Here is a 27,206-nt window from a genome sequence, read left to right on the forward strand (position 1 = left end):
AAAAATGAGCATCGTGGGTCTTATACCCAGAAATTTTTTTTTCTGCTAGATGTACACACCGTGATATATTCGAAGCACTACCATCAGGTAGCTTTGTTGTCTTCAAAACACCACAAAAAATTGACTTCTCTGCAGCAGTCATAGAAAAGCATGCCTTTGCCAACTTTGTTCTCTTGCCATTATTCACCTCCTTTGGTTGAAGATTTTTCCAGATCCCCAAATCTTTTAAGTCATATCAAGCATTCAGATGATCCTTTGTCTTGCCTGGGATATCCAAAAGAGTTCCAATAATACTGTCAAGTATGTTCTTCTCTATGTGCATGACATCTAAGTTGTGACGCAGCAGGTTCTTGTGCCAGTAAGGCAATTCAAAGAAAATTGATCTTTTTTTCCAATTCCATGGGAAACTATTTGATGTACTTTGCTTCTTCCCGAAAACATTCTCAACATTTTGTAGCATCTCAAAAATATCCGTTCCTTCTATAACAGGTGGAGGGGGTCTTAATTCTTGCTTCCCATTAAAAGACCTTGTATTGGTTCTCCATGGATGATCCATGGGTAAAAAGACACGATGGTCCATATAAACTGTCTTCCGACTATATTTTAGTTGTAGAGAAGAGGTATTTTTGTTGCAACAAGGGCAAGCCAATTTTCCCTTTGTACTCCACCCAGACAACATAGCATACGCAGGAAAATCATTAATTGTCCACAAAAGAGCTGCCCGCATTTGAAAGGTCTCATTCTTTGATGCATCATAAGTTTCCACCCCTATTTCCCACAACAACTTCAAGTCTTCCATCAATGGTTGTAGATACACGTCAATATCTTTGCCAGGTGATTGTGGCCCAGGAATAAGCAAAGAAAGCATACAATATTCAGGTTTCATGCACATCCACGGAGGCAAGTTGTATACCATCAACATTACGGGCCACGTGCTCCATGAAATATTCATGCTACGAAATGGGTTGAACCCATCACTTGACAAGCCTAGTCTAATATTGCATGATTCTTTTGCAAAATCTTCATTTATTTCATCAAAGTTCTTCCATGCCAGTCCATCAGTAGGATGCTTTAACGTCCCATCTTTAACGCGCTCCTCATCATGCCACCTCAGACTAGCTGCCGTTTTTGAGCACATAAATAATCGCTGAAGTCTTGGAATTATAGGAAAGTATCTCAGAGTCTTTGCAGGAATAGGACGACCTTTCTTGTGAGGTTGGTTCTCGCTATTATCACTAGAATTTTCAGTATATCGAGATGTTCCACATACACGACATTGTGTTTCATCCTTTAGTTCTTTCCTATACAGGAGGCAATCATTAGGACAAGCATCAATTTTTTTATAATCCAGACCTAAATCTCTTATCATAGCCTTCGTCTTATGGAAAGATGGAGTTATGTTAATTTCAGGCATTGCCTCTTTCAATAGCTCAAGAAGGGAAGTGAAGGAGGCATTGCTCCAACCGTGCAAACACTTTAACAAGTACAGGCGGATGGTAAAAGATAATGTAGAAAATTTCTTGCAGCCCGGGTATAACTCTTGACTTGCCCCATCTATTAAATTATAAAACTTTTTAGCCTCTTCATTTGGACCTACAGTAACACCCTCAGCATGATCTCCAAATGCATCATTAAGCATTCCTTCGATGTCATCGCGTGCACCTTCATCATCCGTGTTATCATCAACCACCATCGGGATTGTCCATTCCCCGTGATTAATCAATGTTCTATATCCCTTAACAAATCCGTCGGCTACTAAATGGTCAAATACCACATCTCTTCTATACCACTCAATGTTACAACACCTCTTACAAGGACATTGAATTTGTTGTCCGTCCGGTTCTCCCTCAGAGTATGCAGACTCTAAGAAACTAATAACACCATTGATATACTCTTCGCTATACCTCGATAGATCTATCCAATCCTTCGGCATATCACAAAACCTAATCGATAATTATTAAATTTTTTTGGAGAAAAATTTATAAGGGGTCGCAAAGTGAAGATAACAAGAGTAGAGGAGGAAGGGTGTTATGAAATATAAGGGGCATGGGCTATGAAACGGACTTCATAGCCTTGTAGTTAGGTTAGGAAATAGTTCCTAATCTTTAGAAGTAATTCTCTAAACATTTTACTAGAAACTCGCTGAAGCAAAACAAATTAAGGAAAACAAAGAATTTATAGTACATAAATAATAAGTTAAATTGCAACTTCATAACTAATAAAGCAATCAAAGTGGAGCTACACATGAATTAATAGCATAATAATAAAGTAAAAAAAATATGCATTGTACCTTGCCATGACACGATCAATGTTTTGACAAAATCCACTTGGGAGCTTTAACCAAAAACTTCAATCTGTTTGTTACCAAGTAAAATACTAAGAGATTAGACTATGATATTATTTACTCTTGATTTATTTTCATAAATTCTAAACAGATATAATTAAAATGTAAGGGAAAAAAAATAAAAAAACTCAATTCAGGTCGGTAACTTATTTGGAAAATAAAAGCAATCTGATAACAGCCCAAAATTCAAATCCAAAGCATGAGTAACTGAGTAACTAAAAATAAAAGGAAGTAATCTTGCTTCTCAGAACTCAATTCAGGTCAGTAGAAGTGAGACGATTTAATGGTAAGTCATGAGCTAATCAAAATATTATCCTGGTAACTGGTAAGCCATGAACTTGGCAGCCATTCATGCAAACCACATGGGTCATCCATGCAGCAGCAGACAATGAAATACATTTAGAAAATAGTGAAAAGAATCTGGAAAAGAATAGTGAAAAGAATCTGAAAAAGAATCTGGTAATTCAGGTCCTTAATTTTTTTATACCTTTCCAATTATCCCTTTTCAAGCAGCAAAATAATAATGAAAATGTATTTCACTATTGTCTTAAGGCCCTTTTTATTTTAAAAACAATGTATTTTTGGCCAGTCCTACATATAATGGAGTATTACTATTTTATATGTGGAGTATGCAGAATTGAACAACGTAAATCTTTTCACATGGACCAGTTTGACTATTAAACGACTTATAATTAAGAATAAAAATATTATCATAAATCTCAATAAGTCACGGATTTGAAGTTGTTGTGGAGCAGAGCCTGTGATATAATATAACCTTGGAAGTTCTAACTTTAAAAAATAAAAGTAATGTTATGAAAATAGATGGAGGTGGGCAGAGTGAGACAGTGAGTGATATGAATTATTATCAAAATCTATTATATATAAAATCTATTTCCGAATTTTGACACTGCTCTACACACAGGATTTTAATTATTCAAGTTTTAAAAAGTGCAAATTGATTTGAATTGGAGAAATCAGAGGGAAAAATAAAAAGGAAGTGCTGGAATGTAATTGAGCTTGTGTATTCCTAATAGAACAAGTAATTGTGGATGGAAAGGGAAGCTTCTTCATCAATCATCATATACAACAAAGCTTTTCACTCAAAATCCATTCATAATAGACAATAATAACTGAACCAAAAGGTTTAGGTTCCCGTCCTTTCCACGAAGACCGGGGCCAACAGCGATAACTTTTCCAGAGTTCACCTAAAGCAAGTCACCAAGTCATCAAATGCACTTCAATCAAGCAAGAGTTCCACACAAATTGGACGTATTTAATAATAAGAAAACCCGTGTTAAGAACATAACACTAATACTGATTACACAAAAAAAATTTGAACCAGGGAAGCAATTTTTCCCTCAATGACAATCGCCAAGTCATGAAATGTACTTCGATCAAGAAGCAATCAACACAAAATATACTAAGAAATTGTGTGTTAAAAATACGAAACACTAACACTGATTGCACAGGAAACTTTTGAACTAGGAAAACATTTTTGTTTCATCAATGTGGAGCAGAATTCTATAAGAGTAGAGAACGATAAGCAACAAGCGAAAGACAATTATGAGAATCAAACCCAGAATTAAGACATATAATCAACTTTCACAAGTGTATTTCACAGTTTGGGAACTCTTTCATGGATTACTACTAATTTATAGCATTTGACCACAAATTGATCCTACAATCATTCGTTCTTCATCAAATTGGGGTGCAAAAATGTTTGGTATTTTTCTTTAGCCTATCATATCAATCTAACATTAACTTTTCTCCCTCTAACAATTAAGTTGTGATAAGAGAAACATAAATACAAGTGCAATAAAAAAATAAAATAAAATAATAGGAGGAATACATTTCCAATGGCAAATTACGGGAAAAAAAGCAAAAGTTTCAACACATTTGTGTAGATAACCATGGATCGAATAATAATAATTAATAACAATGCTCTGAAAAAGTTCGGTACCCGAGGGGCATCAACTAAACAAAAAACATAGTGGGATTGTTGAGAATAATTACACATAACGGAAAGTGGAAACAAAAAGAAATTGCATTAAGAAATTTTGAGACAAAAAATAAAAGACATAATTGAGATAAAGAAGTAAAGGAGAAATGGGTATGAATTAAGACCTTGGTGGTCTTCTCTGGTAAGAGAATGCCAGTGTTGGTCTTCGATGGAGGGATGATTTTCTCAACTAATAGTAGTGTGACTACTTAAGGGGAAAAAAATTAAAAGTATGCAAGAAGAGAACAAAAAAAAATTCCCCAACCCAAACTCATAGTTACTACAACATCATCCAAAATTCAGAACCAGCTCACCAATCAAAAACCATTTACCAAAAGTAAAATTTTTCTAACGGATATAATCAAAATGGCAAAATCCACTGGTAGATTCGTTTCATGTTCAACAGGGTATGACACAACAAATAATATAAATATTTTGTTTACATTTATTAGTAAATATTATATACTTAAAAAAAATTGGGATCCAATTGAAATTCTGACTTATAAGAATTATTATAATGTAGATTCAGTTAGGAACTTAGGAACTAAAATCGTAAAAACAATGTGAAGTTGTTCCTCTGTTATACTGAAAGATAATGTATATGAACAAGGAATTGAAATGAAAGTTGGCTTATGAACTATACAGTACCTGCGTAAACGGAATGAAACCCCAATCCCAAATTCACGAGTTCGATCTCCTGCGCCGCAACAATCCCAAATTCACGAGTTCTACTGCGCCGCAGCAATAACGGAATGAAACCAGTAAATTCTGAGTTCTCCTGCGCCGCAAGATTAGCATGCATGTTCATCAATTCACGAATTCAAAGAATTTTGTACCAAACCCCCAAATTGCAACTCGAAAATCAGAACCCTACCCTCTCAGATTTAGAAACCAAATGAAGGTGATACATACCTTTCTTCACGACGGTGAGCGAATAAAGAAAAGCTTTTAGTCGAGCGCACAGTCGATCTTCCTGATGTCAGCGCGTAGCGACGAGAACCGGTGATGAAGACGAGTGGCGGCGTGGTGAGACGTGAGTGATGAAGATGAGTGAGTGGTGGAGATGGTGACGCCGTGAGCGGTGACGCCGTGAGGGTTGACGCCGTCAGTGGTCTTCTCTGATTTGGGGGTGATGAAGGGAGTGTGATTAGCTAGCTAGGGATCGTGAGTTCAGTGGCCATGTTATTTTGTTTTTACTTGCCTAAGTGTCTATGGCCATGTTATTTTTGTTTTTATTTGCCTAAGTGTCTATGGCCATGTTATTTTGTTTCTATTATTTGCCTAAGTGTCTACTGTACGCGTGCTTGTATATTTGGTGAAATGTGAACAAAATTTACTAAGTGTTGACATATTTGACTTGAAATACATTAAGCAACACTTTTAAAATGCACCTGAAATATGATAAATAGGCTAAACTTTAAAAGTGTTTTCTTTGGTGTAAAAAGTGAACCCATAACTCTTAAGTTAAGGCTACGCTTTATAAGTGATCTTTATAATATCTAAGGCATCGCTTTTCAGGTGATGCCACAAATGTGATTCCAATTCTCCTGCAAAAAGGAAACATGGAGAAAAGCGTAGCCTATTCCTAGAATAGGCTACACTTTTCAAATGTAGCTTAAAAAAAGTGTGACTGAATGGGTATTTTTCTTGCAGTGATATGGATTTTCTTACATAATGGTCACAAGGATGGGGTATGGGTGATTAGTCATATGGTGGATGAGGGTCATAGGAAGGTGGTTGGTAAAGAGGGGCTTGTGAGTATGGTTGAGGGTTATGTTTAGGATCATAAGCATATGGTGGGGCTTGTTGGTAACCACAAGGGGGTCCATCATAGCTATTGGATTGATATGCATTAGGAGTGGAATTATACCTATAAGAGATCGGAGGAGGTTGTTGCCAAGAGGGTTGTCCATAAACTTGAGGCTCCTCCCAAACTTGATTGTTCCATCCTTGATGCATATCCTCATTGAAGCTTCTATTCCCTACAACATAATTGTAACCACACTCGTAGGCAAAGTGATGAGAATGAATTCATAGTAGCAAGAGCAAATGCAAACAAAATCAAATAAGAAACAAAGAAAACTAAATCCTAAAACTAGCAAAAACTAATAAAGAGACAAAAGGCAAACATATTCACAATATTCACATATATACAATAACCAATAACAAGCGCAAATTTGCAATGCCCTGGCAACGGCGCCATTTTGATGAAGGAAAAATTGATGGTTTAGAATTTCACAATAAATTCTTGTTGCAAGTATAGTTTCTAAACCAACAAATTATCCTCTCATACAAAAAATTGGTTGTCACAAGTAACAAACCCCAATAAAAATAACCGAAGTATTTAAATCTCGGGTCGTCTCTCAAAGGAATTGCAGGGAAGTGTTCTTGTTATTGGTTATGAAATGCATATTTTGGGGTTTTGGATAAAGGACAAGAAAAGTAAATCGCAAGAATTAAACTAATAGCTAAGAAAGCTCTTGGCAAGGAATGGGAACTAGAAGTCCTATCCTCATTATCCTCCTGAATTGTGACAAGAATTGTCCATTCACTACAAAAAAAAAAGGTTAAAATGGCGGTTTTTTATGGGAATTACGGCGGTTATAACTGCCATTATGACCGAAAACGGCGCTTCCAAGAAACGCCGGTATTTTGGGCGCCATTCTGGTTATTATGGCGGTTTTCAGAAAACCGCCGTAATAACCAGTGGATAATACGGCGGTTTTTTGACGGTAATAAGGGCGGTTTTAACCGCCATTTTAACCAGATAAAATGGCGGTTTTGTTTTTGTTTAAAACGGCGGTTACGAACCGCCGTTTTTACCAAGATTTAATGGCATCCTTCTCGTTTAAAATGGCGTTTCTAACCGCCGTTTTTACCTGGGTTTAATGGCATCATTCTCGTTTAAAATGACATTTCTAACCGCCGTTTTTACCTGGGTTTAATGGCATCCTTCTCGTTAAAAATGGCATTTTTAAACCGCCATTTTTACCTGTATTTGATGGCATCCTTTTCGTTTAAAATGGCATTTCTAAACGCCGTTTTTACCATGGTTTAATGGCATCCTTTTTGTTTAAAATAGCATTTAAAATGAGATTGAAACTACGTATTTAAAGTGACATTTTTAGAATCTCATAATAACCAAAAAGCATAACCTTAAATCAAACATCATAACAAGATTTTTAATTCATACATAGTCTTCGAAAATAAAAAATCATAATCCAAAAACAAAGTATTAAAGATAACATTTTTCAATAATTTGTCTTAACATATATCTATAATACTTAATACATAAAATCTTTATCATACAAGATCATGCTTCTTTGTTGCTCGCTCCAGAAGACCTACTTCCTAACTCTCTTGGTGATGGAATCCCACTCTCTTGATCCAATCCCTACAACAAAAATATAATTATGAGCACAATAAAAAAAGATATAAAACTAAATCTGAAACTATTAATATGAAATTATTCAATCAAAAAAGAAAACTCACATACACTAACACAGTTTTTTATTTCTTTCCACCCAACAATAATCTTAACAAATATGGGGCTAACTGAAAGAATATTACACATGGAATAAGGTATTAAGAAGCAATATAGCAGTATTAGTCTTTTGTTGGTAGGCTTTTAATTAAGAAGCAATATAGCAGTTTAATTAAAAAGTTAATTTGATATTGACATGTAAGACATTATATTATATCAAGCAGTAAGGTGCATGGGATCAAGATATAAATTGCTATATCCGGTGAGGTCCAAATTAAAGAGGACCTACTTGCTAAATTTAGTTGTCGTCCAAAGGAGAAAGACTGCACAAGATACTGACTTTTCATGCCATCATTCAACGTTGAAGATGGAAAAAAGAGAAGAAGCTAAGGGTAGCAATTTTAGACTTTTATGAGAGAACAAGGAATAACAGGAGTTAACATTATATTTTTCTTCTCAAAAGTAAAAAATGATTTGTTGACTTCTTTATTCCTAGGCTCATGGCATCTAAAAAAACTAACAGAAATATTTAAGCCTCAACAAAATTTATTAAGAGAATAATACTGCCCATCTTTCCACTTTGTTGGTAGGCTTTTAATTAACAAAGTTAAAGCTAGCTTTCAAAGTCAAATTTTAAAATTGACCCAGATTCCCTTAAGAGTCCAAATATTACACATGGAATAAGGTATTAAGAAGATAAATTGTATTTGTACCTGTGAAATTTGTTGAGTAGGAAACATTCCAGCCAATTCCACTGGAATTTTACCTCCTTCCTTAGAAGCAATATAAGATACTAGCGCTTGCAATTGCGCTTTAACGGTATCCAACTCTTCTTACACATTTGGACCACAAGTAGATGATGTGCCAGCATCATTTGAAGAACCTAAATTCATCTGACTAATTCTTGTAGTGTTGTTCTTGAAAGCAATTGTTGGAACAGCTCCCATGCCTAAACCTCAAACACGACCAGGGTGCTCTTTCCCAAGAACTACTCCAAGAGCATCAAGAGGAGAATTAACGGTTGATTCCACTGCTTGTTGACTGCTATATGCTTCAATCTTCTCCTACATATATAAAAAGAAAGAGAAAGAATCAAACATAATATTATCTTATAAAAAAGAAAGAAAAAGAAATACAAAAAGTTACTTATTGCACTTTAGTCTTACCGCTATTTCTTTAGCCTTTTCATTAACATAACTTCCATCTATTTTCTTGTGAGTGATGTCCCACATTTGAACCCTACTAACTTCTTTTCCCGTCTCTTCCGTCTAAAATTCAAGAAAAGTAGAAAGACTCAATCAAGAAATATATCATTCAATAAAAAGTATACATAAAATTAAGTAACTAACAGCAACAATTCTCAGCCAAACTAAACATAAAATTAAGAAATAATGGCAGCAAACTAAACATAAGCTGAAGATAGCAGTTCTCATCCAATTCAAACAAAACCATATAAATGATTACCAATTCAGCCCTTCTTCTTGCAATTGATTTAGCACCTGAAGTATGAGGAATTATTTGTTTTTGCCGAATTTCTTGATTCCTCTTACAAAGATTCTGCAAAATAAATTTGGACACAATTAAATAGAGTCAAACATGCATTCAACATATAACATGCATTCAACATATCACTGGTTCATTACCAACTCTATATAAAATAAAAGACGAGCAGGTAGCAAACTATAACTAAAGGCTTTTTATTACCAACTCTATATAAAGGCCTTTCACAACATTCCATATGAATTTAATATCCTATTTACAGCAGCAAACTATATAAGGCTTTTTAGTGGGACAACATTTAACTAGGAAAGTAAGTACTTACCTGAGTTTCAGGCTTCAAACGATATTCTACGAATAAAGCCCATTGATCAAGAGCAATATCTTCTGGTGTATTATTTATGATCTCGGTTTTACTCAACCTCGGATCATAAAACTCACTCCAAAGCTTTATCCTATGTTCCCTCCATTTTTTGCCAAGCGATTGGAGCAGAAATCGTTTGGCCAAGCTATCACACACTTTGAAGCAAAATCGAGCCTTTAATATGGAACAAAGAATATATATTAACTAAAAAATAAAACTAAATAATGACAAAGAAATAAGCTTTAGAGTTTAAGTAATCTTCTTACTTGGAAAAAAATATTCCATTGATTTTCAAAAAAGCTCTCTGGAATGTCTGACCACTTATCAAAACTGATTGGAAATGCTACACAATCAGTGGCCAATTGCCCACAAACTCCTGCAAGGAGTCCGGCTGCTTCTCCTACTGCTGCATGCTGTCTATCAAAATTGACAACTATGCGCAAACTTTCTAGCAAATTATGCACATCTTTCACTAATAAATGAAGGCGTGTAGTATCTTCATATTCATCTAAAATAGATAAATAAATATAAATAAATGAGTAATTGAGCGACTAAAGAATAAAACATATGATGATAGATATATATTATAAAAGATTGATTCTTGTGGAGGGTATAATGTAACAGCTACATATATAATACTATATATTATACATCAGAATTCAAAATCAAGGTGAAAATAGGCTAATATTAGTAATATCCACTGCAGGATAAATATCATTATTAAAACAAGAAAATACTATAATATAAACAAGTTGGATCAAATGTATTTGCCATCCGTATAAGCCTCAGCCACCAATATACAAATTGAAACCCAATAGGCCAATATCCAATATTTTCTTCGGTTGTGTTGGGGGCTTCTTGTTATATTAGGTTGGGCCTTTAAAAAAAGAGAAAATAAGACAAGACCATATAACCCAATTAGGAGCTGTCTAATTTATTTAAAAAAGAGAAAATATTACATACCTATGGCATCAACAGTCCAATAATGCTTAGATTCACGCCCACGTTTACGTTTAGGTTCGGATGGATGCTCAGATATAGTTGGAGCAACTGATGATGGCTCAGAAGAATTTGAAGCTGCCGACTTGTCTCGGGAGGAACTTGCAACTGTTGTCGACTTATCTCGGGAGGAATTTGTAGCTGTCAACTTGTCTCGAGAGGAATTTGAAGCTGCCAACTTGTCCCGGGAGGAATTTGAAGTTGCTGACTTGTCCTGGGAGGAATTTGCAGCTGCTGCCGACTTGTCTCGAGAGAAATTTGCAGCTGCTACCGACTTGTCTCGAGAGAAATTTGCAGCTGCTGCCAACTTGTTTCGGGAGAAATTTGCAGATGCTGCGGACTTGACTTGTGATGCATTTGAAGCTGCCGACTTATCTCGGGATGAATTTGTAGCTGCTATTGACTTGTCTTGTGAAGAATTTGCAGCTGCTATTGACTTGTCTTGTGAAGAATGTGCAGCTGCTGCTGCTTTAAGCAGATTCTTGTACCTCTTTTGCTTTGGCATATCTGCATAATAGATGAAATAAATAATTAATAAATATTTATGTAAAATTTACAAACAAAAGTTAAATTGAAAAAGAAGAAATGTAGACAAAAATTATTAATAAACCACTTTGAAGACCTGGTTTGAAAACCTAGTTTGAAAAATAAATAATTAATAAACCACTTATTAATAAAACTCACCTACTTTACCATCTTTGGCTTAGCTCAATTTGAAGACCTGGTTTCATACACGGTGATTCTGAAAGAAACTGAATTAATTTAATATACTAACTATTCTGACATGTGTTCGTCTTCTCCAATGTCATTATCTAGTAGTTCATCATCTACCTCATCTCTTAACAATGATAGATTATCACCATTTTCAAATAAAAAATCTAAGTTTTGCTCTAACCATGGCTCATTCTCGCATGCTTCATCATCTTCATTTCCCCCCATATCATATGAATCTCTTGGCTTCAAATGCACGACAACACTCCAATCTTTATTCACTTCATCATTGACAAAATATACCATTCGAGCTTGTGAGGCTTCAATATACGGATCATCCTCCTCTCGGTCACCACTGTGTATTACTTGTGAAAAATTAACAGAAGTAAAACCCCAATTATCCTTTCTACAGCCCCGTTCTCTAGTGGTGTCAGCCCATTTACATTTGAATAAAGTAACCCGAAATTGGCCATTGTAGTTTAGTTCTATAATATCTTCTAGTTTGCCATAATATGACAAATCAGCATTCCTAACATCAGCATCACTAGCGCTAGCAACACAAGGAGTTGAAGACATTAAAAAAACTCCACTATTCTGGGTCTTTAATCCATTGTCTCGATTGGTAGTTCGAAAGGAGAACCCATTAATACTAAATGTAGAAAACCTCTTGGCATATCGTGATGGACCCCTTGCTAAGTATCTCAAATCCTCATGCACAGTATTCATAATATCTGGGTTCATAAGCTATTATGATAGAACAATATATTAGTTATTATATCCACAAATACTAGCTCAATATTAGCAAAAAATATCACTTCTCTATTTACCTGCGCAGGAAACCAAGTAACAAAATCTTTATTGACTCTTTTTTCTATCTCTACATTTGAAGGCCTTCTACCCTTAGATCGTCTTCGTACAAAATCTTTGAAGTCACTGTCAGATATGAAAGTTTAACTCTTAACTAAACGACTATTTTCAAGTAAATAAAAAATATGTACGAAAATCCTTAAGCACTTACTCAATGAACGGTTTGACATATGGACAATTTAAAACCACATATCGATGTGCTTGTTTTTTTTCCATAGGTGACAACTCAAATACTGTGAAAGCTCCCTTTGAGTTCCCCATTTGTGGAAAAAGGGAATCCACATGTGTACTATAATTATCATCCGGACGATCATCAACACGTGGTGGCCTATTAAATCTTGTCTCAATCCCTTCTAAGTATAGAGAGCAAAATGTAAGAGCTTCTTCAGCCACGTATTCCTCAGCTATAGAACCTTCTGATTTAGCTTTGTTTCGTACATAGGACTTCAAATGACCTAAATACCTAGTTTGTATAATTAAGTGACAGGTTAAATACCTAAGCAAGATATAACTAAATGATAGGTTAAATGAATAATGATTGAAAAGAGATATTTACCTCTCAATAGGATACATCCACCTATAGTGTACTGGTCCTCCGAGTTTTGCTTCATCAACTAGATGACAGGTTAAATGAACCATGATTGTAAAGAAGGAAGGAGGGAACAACATTTCTAAATGACAAAGGGTAAGGATTATTCGAGGTTGGAGCTTCTCAAGTTCTGTAAGACTTAAGCTTTTAGAGCACAACTGTTGAAAGAATGAAGACAACTCTATTAGCACTGCAGTAACTTTATCTGGCAGCACATTACGTATGGCAATGGGTAATAGTTGCTGCATAAGAACGTGGCAATCATGGCTCTTCAATCCAGAGAGCTTTCTTTGCTTCAGGTCAACACACCGTGAAATATTACTCGAGAGACCATCTGGTACTCTAATATTCTTTATAGTACGCAAGAATATATCTTTCATGGAATTTGACATTGTGAACAAAGATGGATGATATCTCCCATTTTCATCTGGCCATAAATCTTTTCTTATACCCATTTCTTTAAGATCCTTACGAGCTTTGAGATTATCCTTTGACCTTCCAGTCTCATTGAGCAAAGTGTATAACACATTGTCGCAAACATTCTTTTCAATATGCATAACATCTAGATTGTGGCGCAATAAGTTAGACTCCCAATAAGGAAGATCAAAAAATATGCTTTTCTTCCTCCACATCCCCGATTCATCTTCTTCTTCAACAACTTTTCGTCGAGTCCTCTTACCTTTACTTGCCTGTAGTTCCTTCCCGAATGAAACATTGATGCCTTCAAGTTGTTCCAATATTTCTGACCCTGTTAGTGCTGCTGGAGAATCCCTCAACTCAACTTTTTCATTAAATTTTGCACGACTTAGCCTAAACTTATGACCCCTTTCTAAGAAACGGCGATGTCCCAAAAAACACCATTTTCCACCATGCTTTAATCTATATGAATCAGTGTTGAAGTTACATGTGGGACAAGCATATTTACTATGTACGTTCCACCCAGATAAGTTACCAAGGCCTGGAAAATCACTAATTGTCCACATTAATGCTGCTCGCAATGTAAACATTTCATTTTTGAACCTATCTAATGTTTGAACACCATCATGCCACAACTCTTTTAACTCTTTAATAAGAGGTTGTAAGTATACATCTATGTTGTTCCCCGGCATTTTCTCTCCAGGAATAATCATTGACAAGATAAGTGATGTTGGCTTCATGCACTCCCATGGAGGCCGATTGTATGGAATAAGCACCACTGGCCAAACGCTATAGTTTGTACGCATAGCTCCAAAGGGGTTGAATCCATCGGCTGCAAGACCAAGACGTACATTTCGAGGATCTTCGGCAAACCCATCATGAAGTAAATCAAATATTTTCCAAGCTTCAGAATCTCGCGGATGCCTCATCTTTGAATCTTTCTTTTCTGCCGAAGCATGCCATTGCATTGATTGAGCAGTCTTAGAACACATGAATAATCGTTGAAGTCTCGGTTTTAGTGAAAAGTATCGTAAGATCTTTGCTGGTTTCTTCTTTTTAGCATCGCTCCATTTAGATGTCTTGCATCTTTTGCATTCTTGCAAATCTTCATCCTCCCCCAATATAACATGCAGTCATTAGGGCAAGCAGGTATCTTGGTATAATTAAGCCCTAGTTTATTTATGGTTTTCTTGGCCTCATAGAATGTATTTGAAATCTTTGCATTTCCAAAAGCATCTTTTAATAACTTGAGGATTTCGGTCATGGCTTTGTCGCTTATTCTATATAAGCACTTTATGTGATACAGACTAATTAAGAAAGACAGTTTTGAATACTTTGTGCACCCTTCATACAATTGTTCATTGCCATCTTCTAACAACTTGTAAAATTCTACATTTTCTCCATTGTGCTCTTCATTTTCTGCATTGTCTCCATCTCCATCTTCTATGTTGTCTTCATCTCCATCGCCATCTTCATTCAAGTCAGGTCCAGCAACTCCAAATGCGTCATTGAGCATTGTTACCATTGGATGCTGAGATGTCGAATCATCTTGTACAATATGACTAGTTTGATGAACTTGTGACCCAACTCCAACTACTTCTTCACCATGCCAATACCAAACTTTGTAGTTTTTTGGAAATGGCTTGACTATTAAATGTTCAAAAACTTTCTCTCTTATTTGCCACTTGCCAAAACCACACACCGGACAAGGGCATTTAATTTGACGACCCGCGAGAGATCGATGCTCAAAAGCAAAATCCAAAAACTTGTTTAAACCATCTTTATACTCATGCGTGGTTCGTGGTTTTTCAATCCATGACTTATCGATTGACATGACTAAGAGGGACTACAAATAGGGATTTTAAAAAATCTATTCATTAAAAATCTATATATATTCTAAAGGCAAGAAATTTATTCTTTTATATGCAAATTAGATATTAAAAACTTACTTAAATAGTATTTAAAAGAAAATATAAGGAAATTATAATTACCTCTTTCAAATAATAATTTCCCTTCTTTTTTCTTTCCCAACAAATATTAAAACTTGAAGCTTTCAAAGTAAAGTAGCTAACAGCAAGAGTTGAAGAAGATCTAAAACCTGTTTCACATGAAAAATTATCACCAACAGATTTATTAAAATTATCAAGATTAAACATTCAAAATTTCAAATAATCAGCATGCCTGAGGTCAACTAGAATGATATATATATATATATATATATATATATATATATATATATACACCAAAATTTTCAACTCAAAATAATAACATAACTAAATTAAGGTACCATATATCATGTACAATCAATATCTATACATCATGTGTGTATGTATAATCAACTAAGAATATATGAATGTTGTATTTTTAATAATTTAGGATTAATATCAAATTATATTATTAAAGGATTTGAACAATAAGAATTAATTAATACAACATTTATAAAAATATAATTCATTATATATAGAGTCCTAACTTTTTATTTAGTATAATAAATAAATATACCTAATAAATTAAATTAAATCTAAGCAGAGCAAAGCACAATCATCCATTCTCCTAAACCGCACAGCTAGGAGAGAGTCTCAAAACACAGAGAATCTATGCCTTGTGGACAGTGGCCACAAGATAAAGTAATACAAACCACTATAAGCAACTCAAGAATATATATATATTAAAGCGCGTTAAAGAAAGAAAGCTGCAAAAGGAAGAAGTAAAGCAATGGAAACCACCAAGAATTTGCAACTAGAAAAGGAAGCTGAGCTTCTTGGTATTTTCCCTTAGCTTTTTTTTTTCTCTTGCTCTCAGGTCTTAACACATGGCAGTAGTAATAGCATAACAACCAAACTCACTAACCTGAACTAGAACTTGCAGTTTGAATTGACAACAATGAAAAGCATGTAAGCTTTTTAATCTAACCTTGTTCCTCTATTTTGCTTTCTGACTTTCAATTAAACTTGGTATGGAAAGCTCACACCCCACTTGAAGAAAAGTCTTGTTTGTTTATACTCATGAGAAACAGCATGTGTCCAAATGCTAGTAGTCTTGGGTTGGCGATTTTACATGACCTTTAAAGGACCAAGTACAAAAGTTAAATCACTAAAAATGCCAAACACAGTCTAATGTAAGTATGTAACCAAGAAATTAAATAAATAAATACAAAATCAAGTGCTTCCCTTTAGAGAGGTGCCATAAAGTGGTGTATATACAACCAGGAAAAAAAAAAGAACATGAGAAGGAAAAATATCACACGGCCAACTTCACCTTGTGAATATGATGGAATGGTTATTCTTATTCACTCTTTTCTTAAAAGATAATGATGCTTACCTCCTTAGACTAGAAACACAGATCTTGTTCTAATTTAGTGATTTTTCTGTCCCTTCTTTTCCTCTGTTTTCCTTTTTTTGTGTAATTTTTTAAGGGGTGGAGGAAGCTAGGTACTGTAAGTCTGTAACATTGTTAATTAAATTATGTTTCTCCAGGACTTATCAATAAGAATTTAACTTTATCTTCTTTTCTTTTTATTTACAAAATTGGATGCCCATTTTTACTGATTAAAAAAAGAGACAAGGATACAATATTTTCTGTTCAATGAAAGAAAAACTATTTTGTTATTTTGAATAATTAAAAACATAAATGAACAAAGTAATTCATGCATATATACATAAAAACCAAAGTGGCGTTAACTCAATATAAACTAACTATCACAGCAGTAACAGGATACATAAAACAAAAAGAAAATGGATTCTCTCAATTTTGTCAAGTATAATATTTTATTATTTAATATCTATTTATATTTTTTCTTAATCTTACTTAAAAAATGTATAATGAAAAATCATACACAATTGAAAAAAAAATTAAAAGGATTCATTTCCAAAGAGTAGAGAACTGAACTATAAATTACTTTGGGCTTTTTCGTTTCTTTACCCTCACTCATAACATGTTCTGCTAAAAAATAAAATAATGAAGTATAGCATGAAAATATGAACTTTTATTATTACTCAACAATATTTGTTTCTGTTTACAAGCCATATATAATCAAATCGGTTGGTTATGGAATAATTAAGGGGATAGATATAATGCTTCTTTGTGCTATACTAAATACATCTATTTTACTTGCTAGTTCATCAAAAATATATTTTTATATTAGAATTGGCCTCGTTTATTGTATAGGCAATGCTATTTATTTTAATTTTTCTCATTTCTTTTATATGGATACCAAATAGCAAGACTACAACACGAGTAGGCCCCCTTTAAATCACAAGAACACAAATCCAATTAAGGCAGCTAGGCCCTGCTCAATAACAAATCCAGTCAGCTAGAACAAGGGAGAACAGAACCAATAACTGCATTAGTACTAAATCATAGTACCAGCAATATGTACTATATCTGTAATTAAAATAATAACCATACCTTGTGGATTTAGGAGGAACTTTTGATATTGTGAGTTTATCATTACTACCAATTCTTTTCAGGAGTACCACCACAGTCACTGCAACAAAAATCTTTATGCTGCAAATATAAGAAAAAATAAACAAGATTGAGAATAAGCATGGCACAGTAGAATAATTTGAATAACAAAGTTAATTTAAAAATAAAAGTAGCTGCTTCTACTAATTTTTATGATGTGCAAAAAAAGATACACTCCTTCTGCATATTGATAATTCATTTTCGGTGCAATTGCAACAAGAAGAAGTATCTATTGGAAGTTGGAAACAACATCCAATATGTGCAAGATTAACATAGTAAAATAAAATTAATCAGGAATATAATTATAAAGCTATAGATGCAGGATAATGTAACAGTTTCCAAATCATACCTCTGATTAACCACCAGTGTAAACACTAGAATGCTGATGTTACATTGTCATAAGGGTAAACCAAATTTATAACGGTTCAACAACATAGAGACCAGTAATTATTATTATCAACTCAAGTTAATTAGTTCTATAAAGATTTAAGCTATAATTTAAGCTATAATTTACAAAACAAAGCTGAAAAAAGAAGAAATAGCACTCACATCTATGAAGCTATTCCCCTGCGCTAGGTTTCCATCATCAGACACTGTCCTTATCGAAATTCACATCACATTTTAACAGTTACAACAAATTTTTGAGTGAGAAGTGAATCCAAAAAGAAAAAGAGATATAGAGAGAGAGAGAGAGAGAGAGAGAGAGAGAAAGAAGTACCATCAATGGAAGGAAAGGGAGAACGAAAGAGAGGCACTAAGGATTTTGGCAGAGAAGGACAGCAAAAAGCTAGAGGAGACCTCACCGGAGGAGATCGTCGGAGGAGGAGGAGATCCCGCCGGAGGAGATCGTCAAGGAACGCATAGGATCGGAGATCGCCACACAATGGAAGCAGTAGCGTACGCAGGCATCTTCAGCAATGACCCAGTGTTTCTGAAATTAGGGTTGGAATTGGGCTTTTATATATATGGGAGATACGGCGGGTTGGAACCGCTGTAATGACCCAAAATGCCACCAAGAACAAATCACTTAACGGCAGCAACAAAAAACACCACAATATCCAAATATTATGGCAGGTTTTTAAAACCGCCATATTATAAATGTCATTTTAAACTCTTTTTTTTGTAGTGATTGCTCTACTTAGTCAACCTCTAACTATAAAGGAAAGTCAAGTGGAGATAATCAATTTGATTCCTCAAGTCCTAGTCAACTCCTAAGGAAAGACTAGCTTTAGTGGAATTCAAATCAACTAGCAACTTTCAATTATTAATCAACAAAAGAGTTTGATAACTCAAGAGTCTCCAATTACTCAAACAAAGCCAAGAGGAGAAAAATCTACTCTAGCATCCTTCCAAGCATTTAATCAAACACTTGAAAGGCATAAAAGGAAAGCAAGATAAGATTGCAAGAAAAGTAGATCTACAACCACTAATTGCAAGGAATTAACAATAGCAATCCAAATCAACAATAAAAGAACATCAAACATAAAATTGTATTAAAAGGAAAATAGAGGAATTAAGAGTGCATCAACATAAAAGTAGAGAATTACAAGAAGTTGATTACTAATCTAAGAAAGCAAAGGTAAGAGAACAAGAAATTAAGAAGGAAAAGTAAATCAAAACATGAATTAAACCTAGATCTAAGAAATCCTAATCTAGATCTAACCTAATTCTAGAGAGAAGAGAGAGCTTCTCTCTCTAAAAACTAACTAAAGCATCATCCAAACTAAACTATGACTTCCCCCCTTTGACTCCTCTTGATTTCTGCATGTAATAGGCTCAGAAACTGAGTTGGATTTAGGCTTGGGAAGCCAAGAATTTGCCCCCAGCATTTTTACTTTAATAGAGTCACGTGCGAGTATCGATGCGTACATGTGGGTCACGTGTACGCGTCGCCATGCAACTTCAAATTCACGCGTGTGCGTCGTTCCACGCTTGCGCGTCGATAAAAGCATCCCAAATCCTTGATTTTCCATGATTTCTCCACTTTGCATGCTTTTCTCTCCATTCCTTTAATCCATTCCTAGCCTTTTGAACCTGAAATCACTCAACAAATGCATCAAGTCATCTAGTGGAATCAAAGGTGAATCAAAACTAGCAAATTAAAGGACTAAAAAGCATGTTTTTACACTTAAGCACAAATTATGAGAAAGTCATGAAACTATGCTATTTCATTGAATAAATGTGGGAAAAGTGGATAAAATTCACCTAAATTAAGCACAAAATGTACCATGAAATAGTGGTGCATCAAATCGTCAATGGTCATTCAATATAAACGAGGGTGAAGCTCACACAATTCATTCTCTTTTGTGATCCTACTCAAAATGCCACAGACAAGGTCTGATCTTCCGAATCGAAGAATGAAGCTCAATATTCTAGCCTTAGTGCCACAGAAACCTCATCACCCATACCTAACCGAATTATATGTCATTTATCCTCGATTAGCCCAGATGAATTATTGGTTCAGATGATGTATTCTCAAGCTTTAGCTCAATACTATCTGGGTCAGGACTCGCAAAGAACTCATGTAGAAAAAGGGATATACCCAGTCTCATTTTGATGAAGAACGACAATACATCATAGAATAGAATCAAACATATATTAAAATAGAAACAGTAGTATTATTAATCCATACGAATCAACAGAGCTCTTAACCTTAACCTAGGAGGTTTAGTTGCTTATAATTTACAGAGAGAACAAAGGTCTAAAAGTATGATATAAGTTGATGCCTAAACCTAAGTGATCTCCTCTTTAAATAGGAGATGCTAACCCTAAAAGATGTTAATTTAAAGTTAAAAAGTACAAGGATAAACGAAACTAAGCTAAATAGTGTTGAAATCCACTTTGGGCCCACTTTAGTCTTGTGCTCGACCAAGCCTGGTGTTCAACTTAGAGTCTGGGAGTTGAACGCCAGTTAGGGGGTGAGTGCGTACTCCCTTGGTCCCTTGGTGGTGTTGAACGCCAGTCTTGGGCATTCAACGCTGGGCTTTGGTCCTTCTTGGGCATTGAATGCTAGATGTGGGCGTTCAACGCCAGTTATGGGCAGCGATCTGGAAGAGAAGTATAGACTATTATATATTGGAAGTTAGCTTTCCAACGACATTGAGAACGCATCAATTGGACCTCTGTAGCTCAATATATGCTCGTTGGAATGCACGGAGGTCAGGATCTAATAGCATCCGCTATCTTTTCTTCGTCCTTGATCAAAATCTTGCCAAGTTCGTCCAAAAATTACCTAAAATCATAAAAAAAATACAAAAACTCAAATTAGCATCCAAAAGGTGAATTTTTCACTAAAACACACTAAAACATAATAAAATTAATAAAATCTAACTGAAAATGCTGTGAAAATGCTATGAAAATGCGTATAAGATATCCACTTATCATTCATCAATTTACAAATTATTTTTAAATAAATACTCTAATCCAAGAATTAGAGATAATATAACTAATTTTCTTTATTCATAAAAATTAAAGTATTAAATTCCAAAATCTCAATTATTTAAAGTAAATCATATAAAACTTTTATTATTTTACAATTATTAACCTTTATAATTTAAATATGAAAATTATTAAATATCTGTAAAATTAGATAAAAATTCTAATTTAATTATCAAAACTTGATTTAATTAGCTTTAATAAAATAATTTCTGAAATTAAAGTCTTTAATGAATAAGTAAATTAAAATTGACTCATAATAAGATTTTTCAAAGGTTCTGGATTTTACAAGGAATGGTCTTCCCAAGATAATAGAGGCATTAGTATCTTCCTCCATGTCAAGGATTACAAAATCAGCAAAGAGTATGAATTTATCCACTTTCACCAACAAGTTCTCAACTACTCTATGTGGAAATTTAATGGAGCGATCTGCAAGTTGAAGAGAGATCCTTGTGGGCTTCACTTCATCAATTTGCATCTTTTGCTTGTCATTGCTTGTGACTTCTTTACCTACCACTTTTCTACTCCTCAAATTTATAGCCTTGCTTTCTTCTCTTGAATTTGGAATTGTGTCACTAGAAAAAGCATTAGTGGGGTTTCTCAGCAATTTGTTTGGCCAATTGGCCCATTTGAACTTCCAAGTTTCAAGCATGAAATTTGTGGTGGATTGGACAAAAATGGTGGTGTGCTGAAAGAGTTTTTCTAGAGAAATTTCAAGAGGGGAAGGTTTTTGAAGAATTTGGGATGGTTGTGATGATTGTGGTGGCTAGGATGGTTGGTAGAGAGTGTTAAAATTATTTTGATGAGGGTTGTTATTGAAGTTGTTTTACCTCTACCCTTGATTTCCACATCCAAAGTTGGGGTAATTTCTCTATCCATGGTTGTAGGTTTTAGAGAATAGATTATTGTGAGGTGGCTTACAAGAGTTCTCCATGTAATTCACTTGTTCAACAGAGGATTGGCCAAACTTACAACCTTTACCTTGAGGGATTCTACCACCCATATCATAGGTGTTACCTTTTGTACTCACTGTTGAGACTTGTATATTCCCTAGTTGCTGAGTAATTGCATTGATTTGCTAAGATATAGCCTTGTTTTGTGCTAAAATAGTATCCAATGTATCTAACTCCATCATTCCTTTCCTCTTTGATCTTTCAGAGGAATATAAGTATTGATTGTTGGCCATCATCTCAATTAACTCCAAAGCTTCATCATTGGTCTTCTTCATGTGCAGGGATTCTCTAGCGGAGTTGTCCAGTGAGTTCTTTGAAGCAAGGATAATCCCATCATAGAAAATCTAGAGTTGCACCTAATCAGAGAACATATCAGTTGGACACTTTCTCAGCATTTCCTTGTACCTCTCCCAAGCTTCATGAAGAGATTTTCCATCTTTTTGTCTGAATGTCTAAATGTTCATTCTCAACTTTGTCAACCTTTAAGGTGGAAAGAATTTGGTTAAGAACTTGCTGACCAAATTATCTCATGTTGCTATGCTCTCTTTTGGTTGAGTTTCAAGCCACTGCTTGGCCTGGTCCCCTTACAGAGAATGGGAACAACAACAACTGGTAGGCTTCAACAGGGACTCCATCAGTTTTAACTGTGTCACATATTTGGAAGAAGTTGGAGATGTGCTGGTTAGGATCTTCTTGAGGACTCTCACCAAATTGGTAATTTTGTTGTACCAAGATGATGATTTGGGGCTTCAATTCAAAGTTGTTGGTATTCACATTAGGTGTTATAATGCTACTTCTACAATTTTCAGGATTAGGAAAAGGGAAAGACCCAAAAGTCCTCCTACCTTGCTGGACATTAATGGCATTGTGGGGAATAGCATTATTGTTATTCTCTGCCATGTTGATTTTCAGTTCTTCTTCAATGACTTCTTTAATTCTCTGGTATCTAGCTTGCTTTCTTTGTCACCAGAGGGTCCTTTCAATTTTAGGATCCTATTGAAGATACTATTTATCCTTATTGTTGTGTATAAACACTTAGAAAACAAGGAACATTGAAATTCCCTACGCAAAGTGAAGGGAATTCCCAGTGAGGTAAATAACAAAAAATAAATAAAAAGAAAAAATTCTAATCTAGGTAATCAATTAATTGGTTTGTTGTTAATCTCAATTAATCCCCGGCAACAGCGCCAAAAACTTGATGCAGTTTTTCACAAACTACTATTGGCAAGTGCACCGAGTCGTATCAAGTAATACCACGGGAGTGGGTTATCATTATCACAAGAATTAATGGACTAAGAAAGCAATGATCAATTGATTAATCTAGTCAGACAATCAAAATTTAGGGTTTAAGAATTCCTTAGCATAAAAACAGTAAATAAAATCAGGCAAATAGTAAATAGTTGAGAGGGTAATATGATTAAAAGAGTTAAGGTTGTAGAGATATTAAACTTCAGAAGGAATGCTTTTCACTCTCTACTTTAATCATGCAAGATGTATCTATGGCAAATCATTAGTAATAAAATCCTAATCCCTTAGTAATTCAATTTCTCTTAACTTAATAAACCCCCAATTCCTTGATTAATTGATTATGAAAAGAGGTGAAGTATGTTCACTGATTTAAAAACCACACAATTCACAAGAGTTAACCTTAGTTGATTCGATATCACTTATCAAGTCTACTTTCAAAACTTAAAGAATTGTGAGAAGGACTTTTCAAGCTTAATTCCAGAAACAAGTTTTCAATATGATAATCAGAATTCAGTTAAGATTAGAAATATTTCTCAATAGATTCAAACCCTTGTGATGAAGAATAAAAAAATCTATCTTGAGAAAACATCAACGCATTAACTAAAAGTAGAAAAGTTATAACATTAGTCCGTTAGAATCAATAGAGCTCCTACCCTTAGCCAAGGGGATAAGTGACTCATGTTAAGCTTCAAAACCAAAAACAATATCTGAAAAATGGCCAAAAGGTCCTGCGTCAAAGTTTTGAAGAACCTTTTATACTAAACATAAAACAAAACCTAAAATTCAAATTCAAACTTCATTAAAATAAAATCAAATCAAATCTTCCGCAACTAATGTTCAACTCTCATTGTGATTCAGGTCCAAAGCTTAGTGATTCAATCCTTTAGCATGCAATGTGGGCTTAGAGTGATACTTGATTGGACTTATGGGCTTTGGGTGTATGGCATGCCCCATCATTGGCGTGTTGCATGCTATCAATTCTTCAAGCCACTGGAGCAAGCTTTTAGGTGTGTGGCATGTCCACTCCCTGGCGTGTTGAACACAAATTTTATAACACCCTTGGGAGCATCCATCTTGGGCATATGTGATGCGCATAAACTAGTTATGCTACGAATTAGGAAATTGCACGATCGGCAAAATTCCTTCCGGCAAGTGCACCGGTTATCGTCAAGTAAAAACTCACAATAGAGTGAGGTCGAATCCCACAAGGATTGGTTGAATGAGCAATTCAGAATAGAAGTGTGTTCTAGTTGAGCGGAATCAAGATTTAGATGAGAATTGCGGAATGTAAAATTGGCGGGAAAAGTAAATGACAAGAAATTGAAATGGCGGAATCTTAAATTGCATGAATTAAAGAGCAGAAACTAAATTGCTGAAATTAAAAGGGAATGGGGGTGATTGCATGAATGTACTTGCCGAATGTAAAGAGAAAGTGGAAATCAGAAATGGGGAATTCATTGGGTTATAGGAGATATTGAGATCTCCGAATCAAAACATGTTTGTCTCTTCCTCAACCAATGCGTTCATTAAATTTTGCTTGGCAATCTTATATGATTGGATCCCAATTCCTTGGCTCACCAATTCTCTCTAAAAACAAACAAATTCCCAATCCCTTGGTTTAAATGTTCATAAGAAGAGATGATGCTCGATCACTGATTATACCACACAGTTTCATGAACCACAATTTGGTAGGATTACATGTCACAATATCCATCCAAACCCCAATCCAATTCACTGTGAGAAAGCTTCTCTAGCATGAATCCTCCATTCCTTTCCCAAGGTTCCGAAGGATTCCAATTATGGGTAGTTTCTTTCCCAAGACAACTACCCAATGGAATTAGATCGAGAAGCTTTCTAACAAAATTCAAGAGAAAAGATTGAAGAAGAAGATAAACTATTATTAATTCATTGAATTACAATAGAGCTCCCTAACCCAATGAAAGGGGGTTTAGTGAGTCATAGCTCTGAATTCAATTACAAAGATATGAAAACTAGCTAAAAAGTGAAGGTCCAAGTCCTTTCTAACTTCAATTCCATCCTATTTATACACTTTCTATATTGAGCTTCTGTTGTGTTTCTTGGGCTTTGAGGCCTCTCCCTGCTTTCCTTTTGCCTTTGGTTTATGATCCATAATCTTGATGGGGCTGTTGATCCAAATTCTGTAACATTCATTGAGCCAACTTAGTGATAATCAAATAATGACACATGACTCAATAAATTGAGATTTCAAACTCATCAATCCTTCAGGCCCAATCCCATAAACCATGATATTCAATTGGGTTTCATACCAGAATAAGTTTAAGTTAATGTTTGTGCTCAAATACTAACTTAAACCACAATATTTTTGGTCCAGAAATCTTTTCCAAGAGTGGCGTTTAAGTTGCAGTTTAAGCTTAAACTGCAGCTTAAACGCCAGGCACTTCCAGTGAGGCCTTTTGTAGAAGCACGTTTAAGCTTCAGTTTAAGGTTAAACTGAAGCTTAAACGTGGAAATGGAAGAAAGCAGCCCTGGAGAGTCATGTAGTCGAACACGTTTAAGCTTCAGTTTAAGGTTAAACTGAAGCTTAAACGTGGATATAAGAAGGGCAGCCCTGGAGGTCGAACACGTTTAACCTCCAGTTTAAGGTTAAACTGGAGGTTAAACGTGGAAGCTTAGAAGGGTAGCCCTGGAGGTGTCGAACACGTTTAAGCTCCAGTTTGAGGTCAAACTGGAGCTTAAACGTGGAAATGGAGAGAGCAACCCTGGAGGAGAAAACTTGGTCGAACACGTTTAAGCTCCAGTTTGAGGTCAAACTGGAGCTTAAACGTGGAAAATGGCTCCCTGGTGCTTTTCCCATTCTGGCGTTTAACCTCCAGTTTAAGGTTAAACTGGAGGTTAAACGTGGAACTCCTTCCTGAGTGGCATTATCATTCTGGCGTTTAACCTCCAGTTTGAGGTCAAACTGGAGGTTAAACGTGGAATGCTTCTTTGGTGAGACTTTTCATTCTGGCGTTTAACCTCCAGTTTAAGGTTAAACTGGAGGTTAAACTTCAATTCCAGCATTTCTTAGCCTTCATGATTCTGGCGTTTAAGCTCCAGTTTAGGCTTAAACTGGAACTTAAACTCCACATGTGATATTCAAGCTTCCTTTATTGATTTTGTTGCTTCCTTTCTTAGCCTCTTCTTCCCTGAAATCATCCAAACAAATGCATCAAAGTCTTGCAAAATTTCATGAGAAATCTTCCATTCATAGCATTCAAGTAATATAACTAAAACTCATGGAATTTGCATCAAAATCATATTGTTTGGATGGTTCATTGCTTTGTTATTCTTTTAACCATTCTTGGTTACTTTAAGCTCAAGAAAATGCATAAAACCACTAAAACTAACAGAAAAATGCTAGTGAAACTAGCCTAAGATGCCTTGGCATCACAATACCAAACTTAATACTTGCTTGTCCCTAAGCAAGTCCTGAGTTATTTAAGAAGAAAGTATGAAACAGAAAGCAATTACATTGGCTATATTAGCAAGCATTTGAAGTTCCTCAGAAGGGTTTTATGAAGAAAGTTGCAGCATCACTTTTTCATTCTTATCAGGTAAGATTATCACTTTTTCATTGCATCCATCAAACACTGCTATGGCCTCTTGTTATTCTTATGTCCTTGGCACTTTTCTCTTCTTTGTTTTTCTTTTCTTTTTCTTAGAGCTTCTTTTGCTCCTTGTTTGCTTAGTGTCATGTGTTGCACAAGCCTTTGGTATTTTCTTTTTCTTATCAGTGCACTACACATATCCACTTTAGGCATTTTAGTTCACATTTCTTCTTGAGACATTGGTGCCCAGCACCTCTTTGTGTGAC

The 27,206-nt window shown here is 35.0% G+C and overlaps 2 protein-coding genes across 6 annotated transcripts; both read right to left on the reverse strand.

Annotated features, from left to right (window-relative positions):
• Positions 1-235: 235 nt before the first annotated feature.
• LOC112757080 (uncharacterized) lies at positions 236-1,933 on the reverse strand. Its single transcript, XM_025805680.1, has one exon. It carries the CDS (start codon positions 1,931-1,933, stop codon positions 236-238), a length of 1,698 nt encoding a protein of 565 aa, XP_025661465.1.
• A 5,548-nt stretch (positions 1,934-7,481) lies between these two features.
• Positions 7,482-18,917, reverse strand: LOC112754220 (uncharacterized). Of its 5 annotated transcripts, none has more exons than XM_025801785.3 (12): positions 18,454-18,917; positions 18,285-18,328; positions 17,679-17,777; positions 16,185-16,333; positions 15,263-15,369; positions 10,652-11,194; positions 9,955-10,196; positions 9,650-9,862; positions 9,292-9,384; positions 8,994-9,095; positions 8,541-8,891; positions 7,482-7,737 (listed from the first exon to the last, which is right to left on the reverse strand). In XM_025801785.3, exons 6-11 carry the CDS (start codon positions 11,190-11,192, stop codon positions 8,784-8,786), a joined length of 1,299 nt encoding a protein of 432 aa, XP_025657570.1. In that variant the 5' UTR covers positions 11,193-11,194; positions 15,263-15,369; positions 16,185-16,333; positions 17,679-17,777; positions 18,285-18,328; positions 18,454-18,917; the 3' UTR covers positions 7,482-7,737; positions 8,541-8,783. The 5 variants fall into 5 exon arrangements, with proteins under 5 accessions (XP_025657570.1, XP_072076626.1, XP_025657571.1 ...); XM_072220525.1 differs by having other exon boundaries at positions 18,285-18,333; positions 18,454-18,670; XM_025801784.3 differs by lacking the exons at positions 7,482-7,737; positions 8,541-8,891; positions 8,994-9,095; ... (1 more) ...; positions 9,650-9,862; positions 9,955-10,196 and adding exons at positions 11,372-11,429; positions 11,583-12,142; positions 12,226-12,331; positions 12,417-12,728; positions 12,822-15,117 and having other exon boundaries at positions 11,034-11,194; positions 18,454-18,788.
• Positions 18,918-27,206: the final 8,289 nt, after the last annotated feature.

Source organism: Arachis hypogaea, chromosome 16 (genome assembly GCF_003086295.3).
Source record: "Arachis hypogaea cultivar Tifrunner chromosome 16, arahy.Tifrunner.gnm2.J5K5, whole genome shotgun sequence".
NCBI lineage: Eukaryota > Viridiplantae > Streptophyta > Magnoliopsida > Fabales > Fabaceae > Arachis > Arachis hypogaea.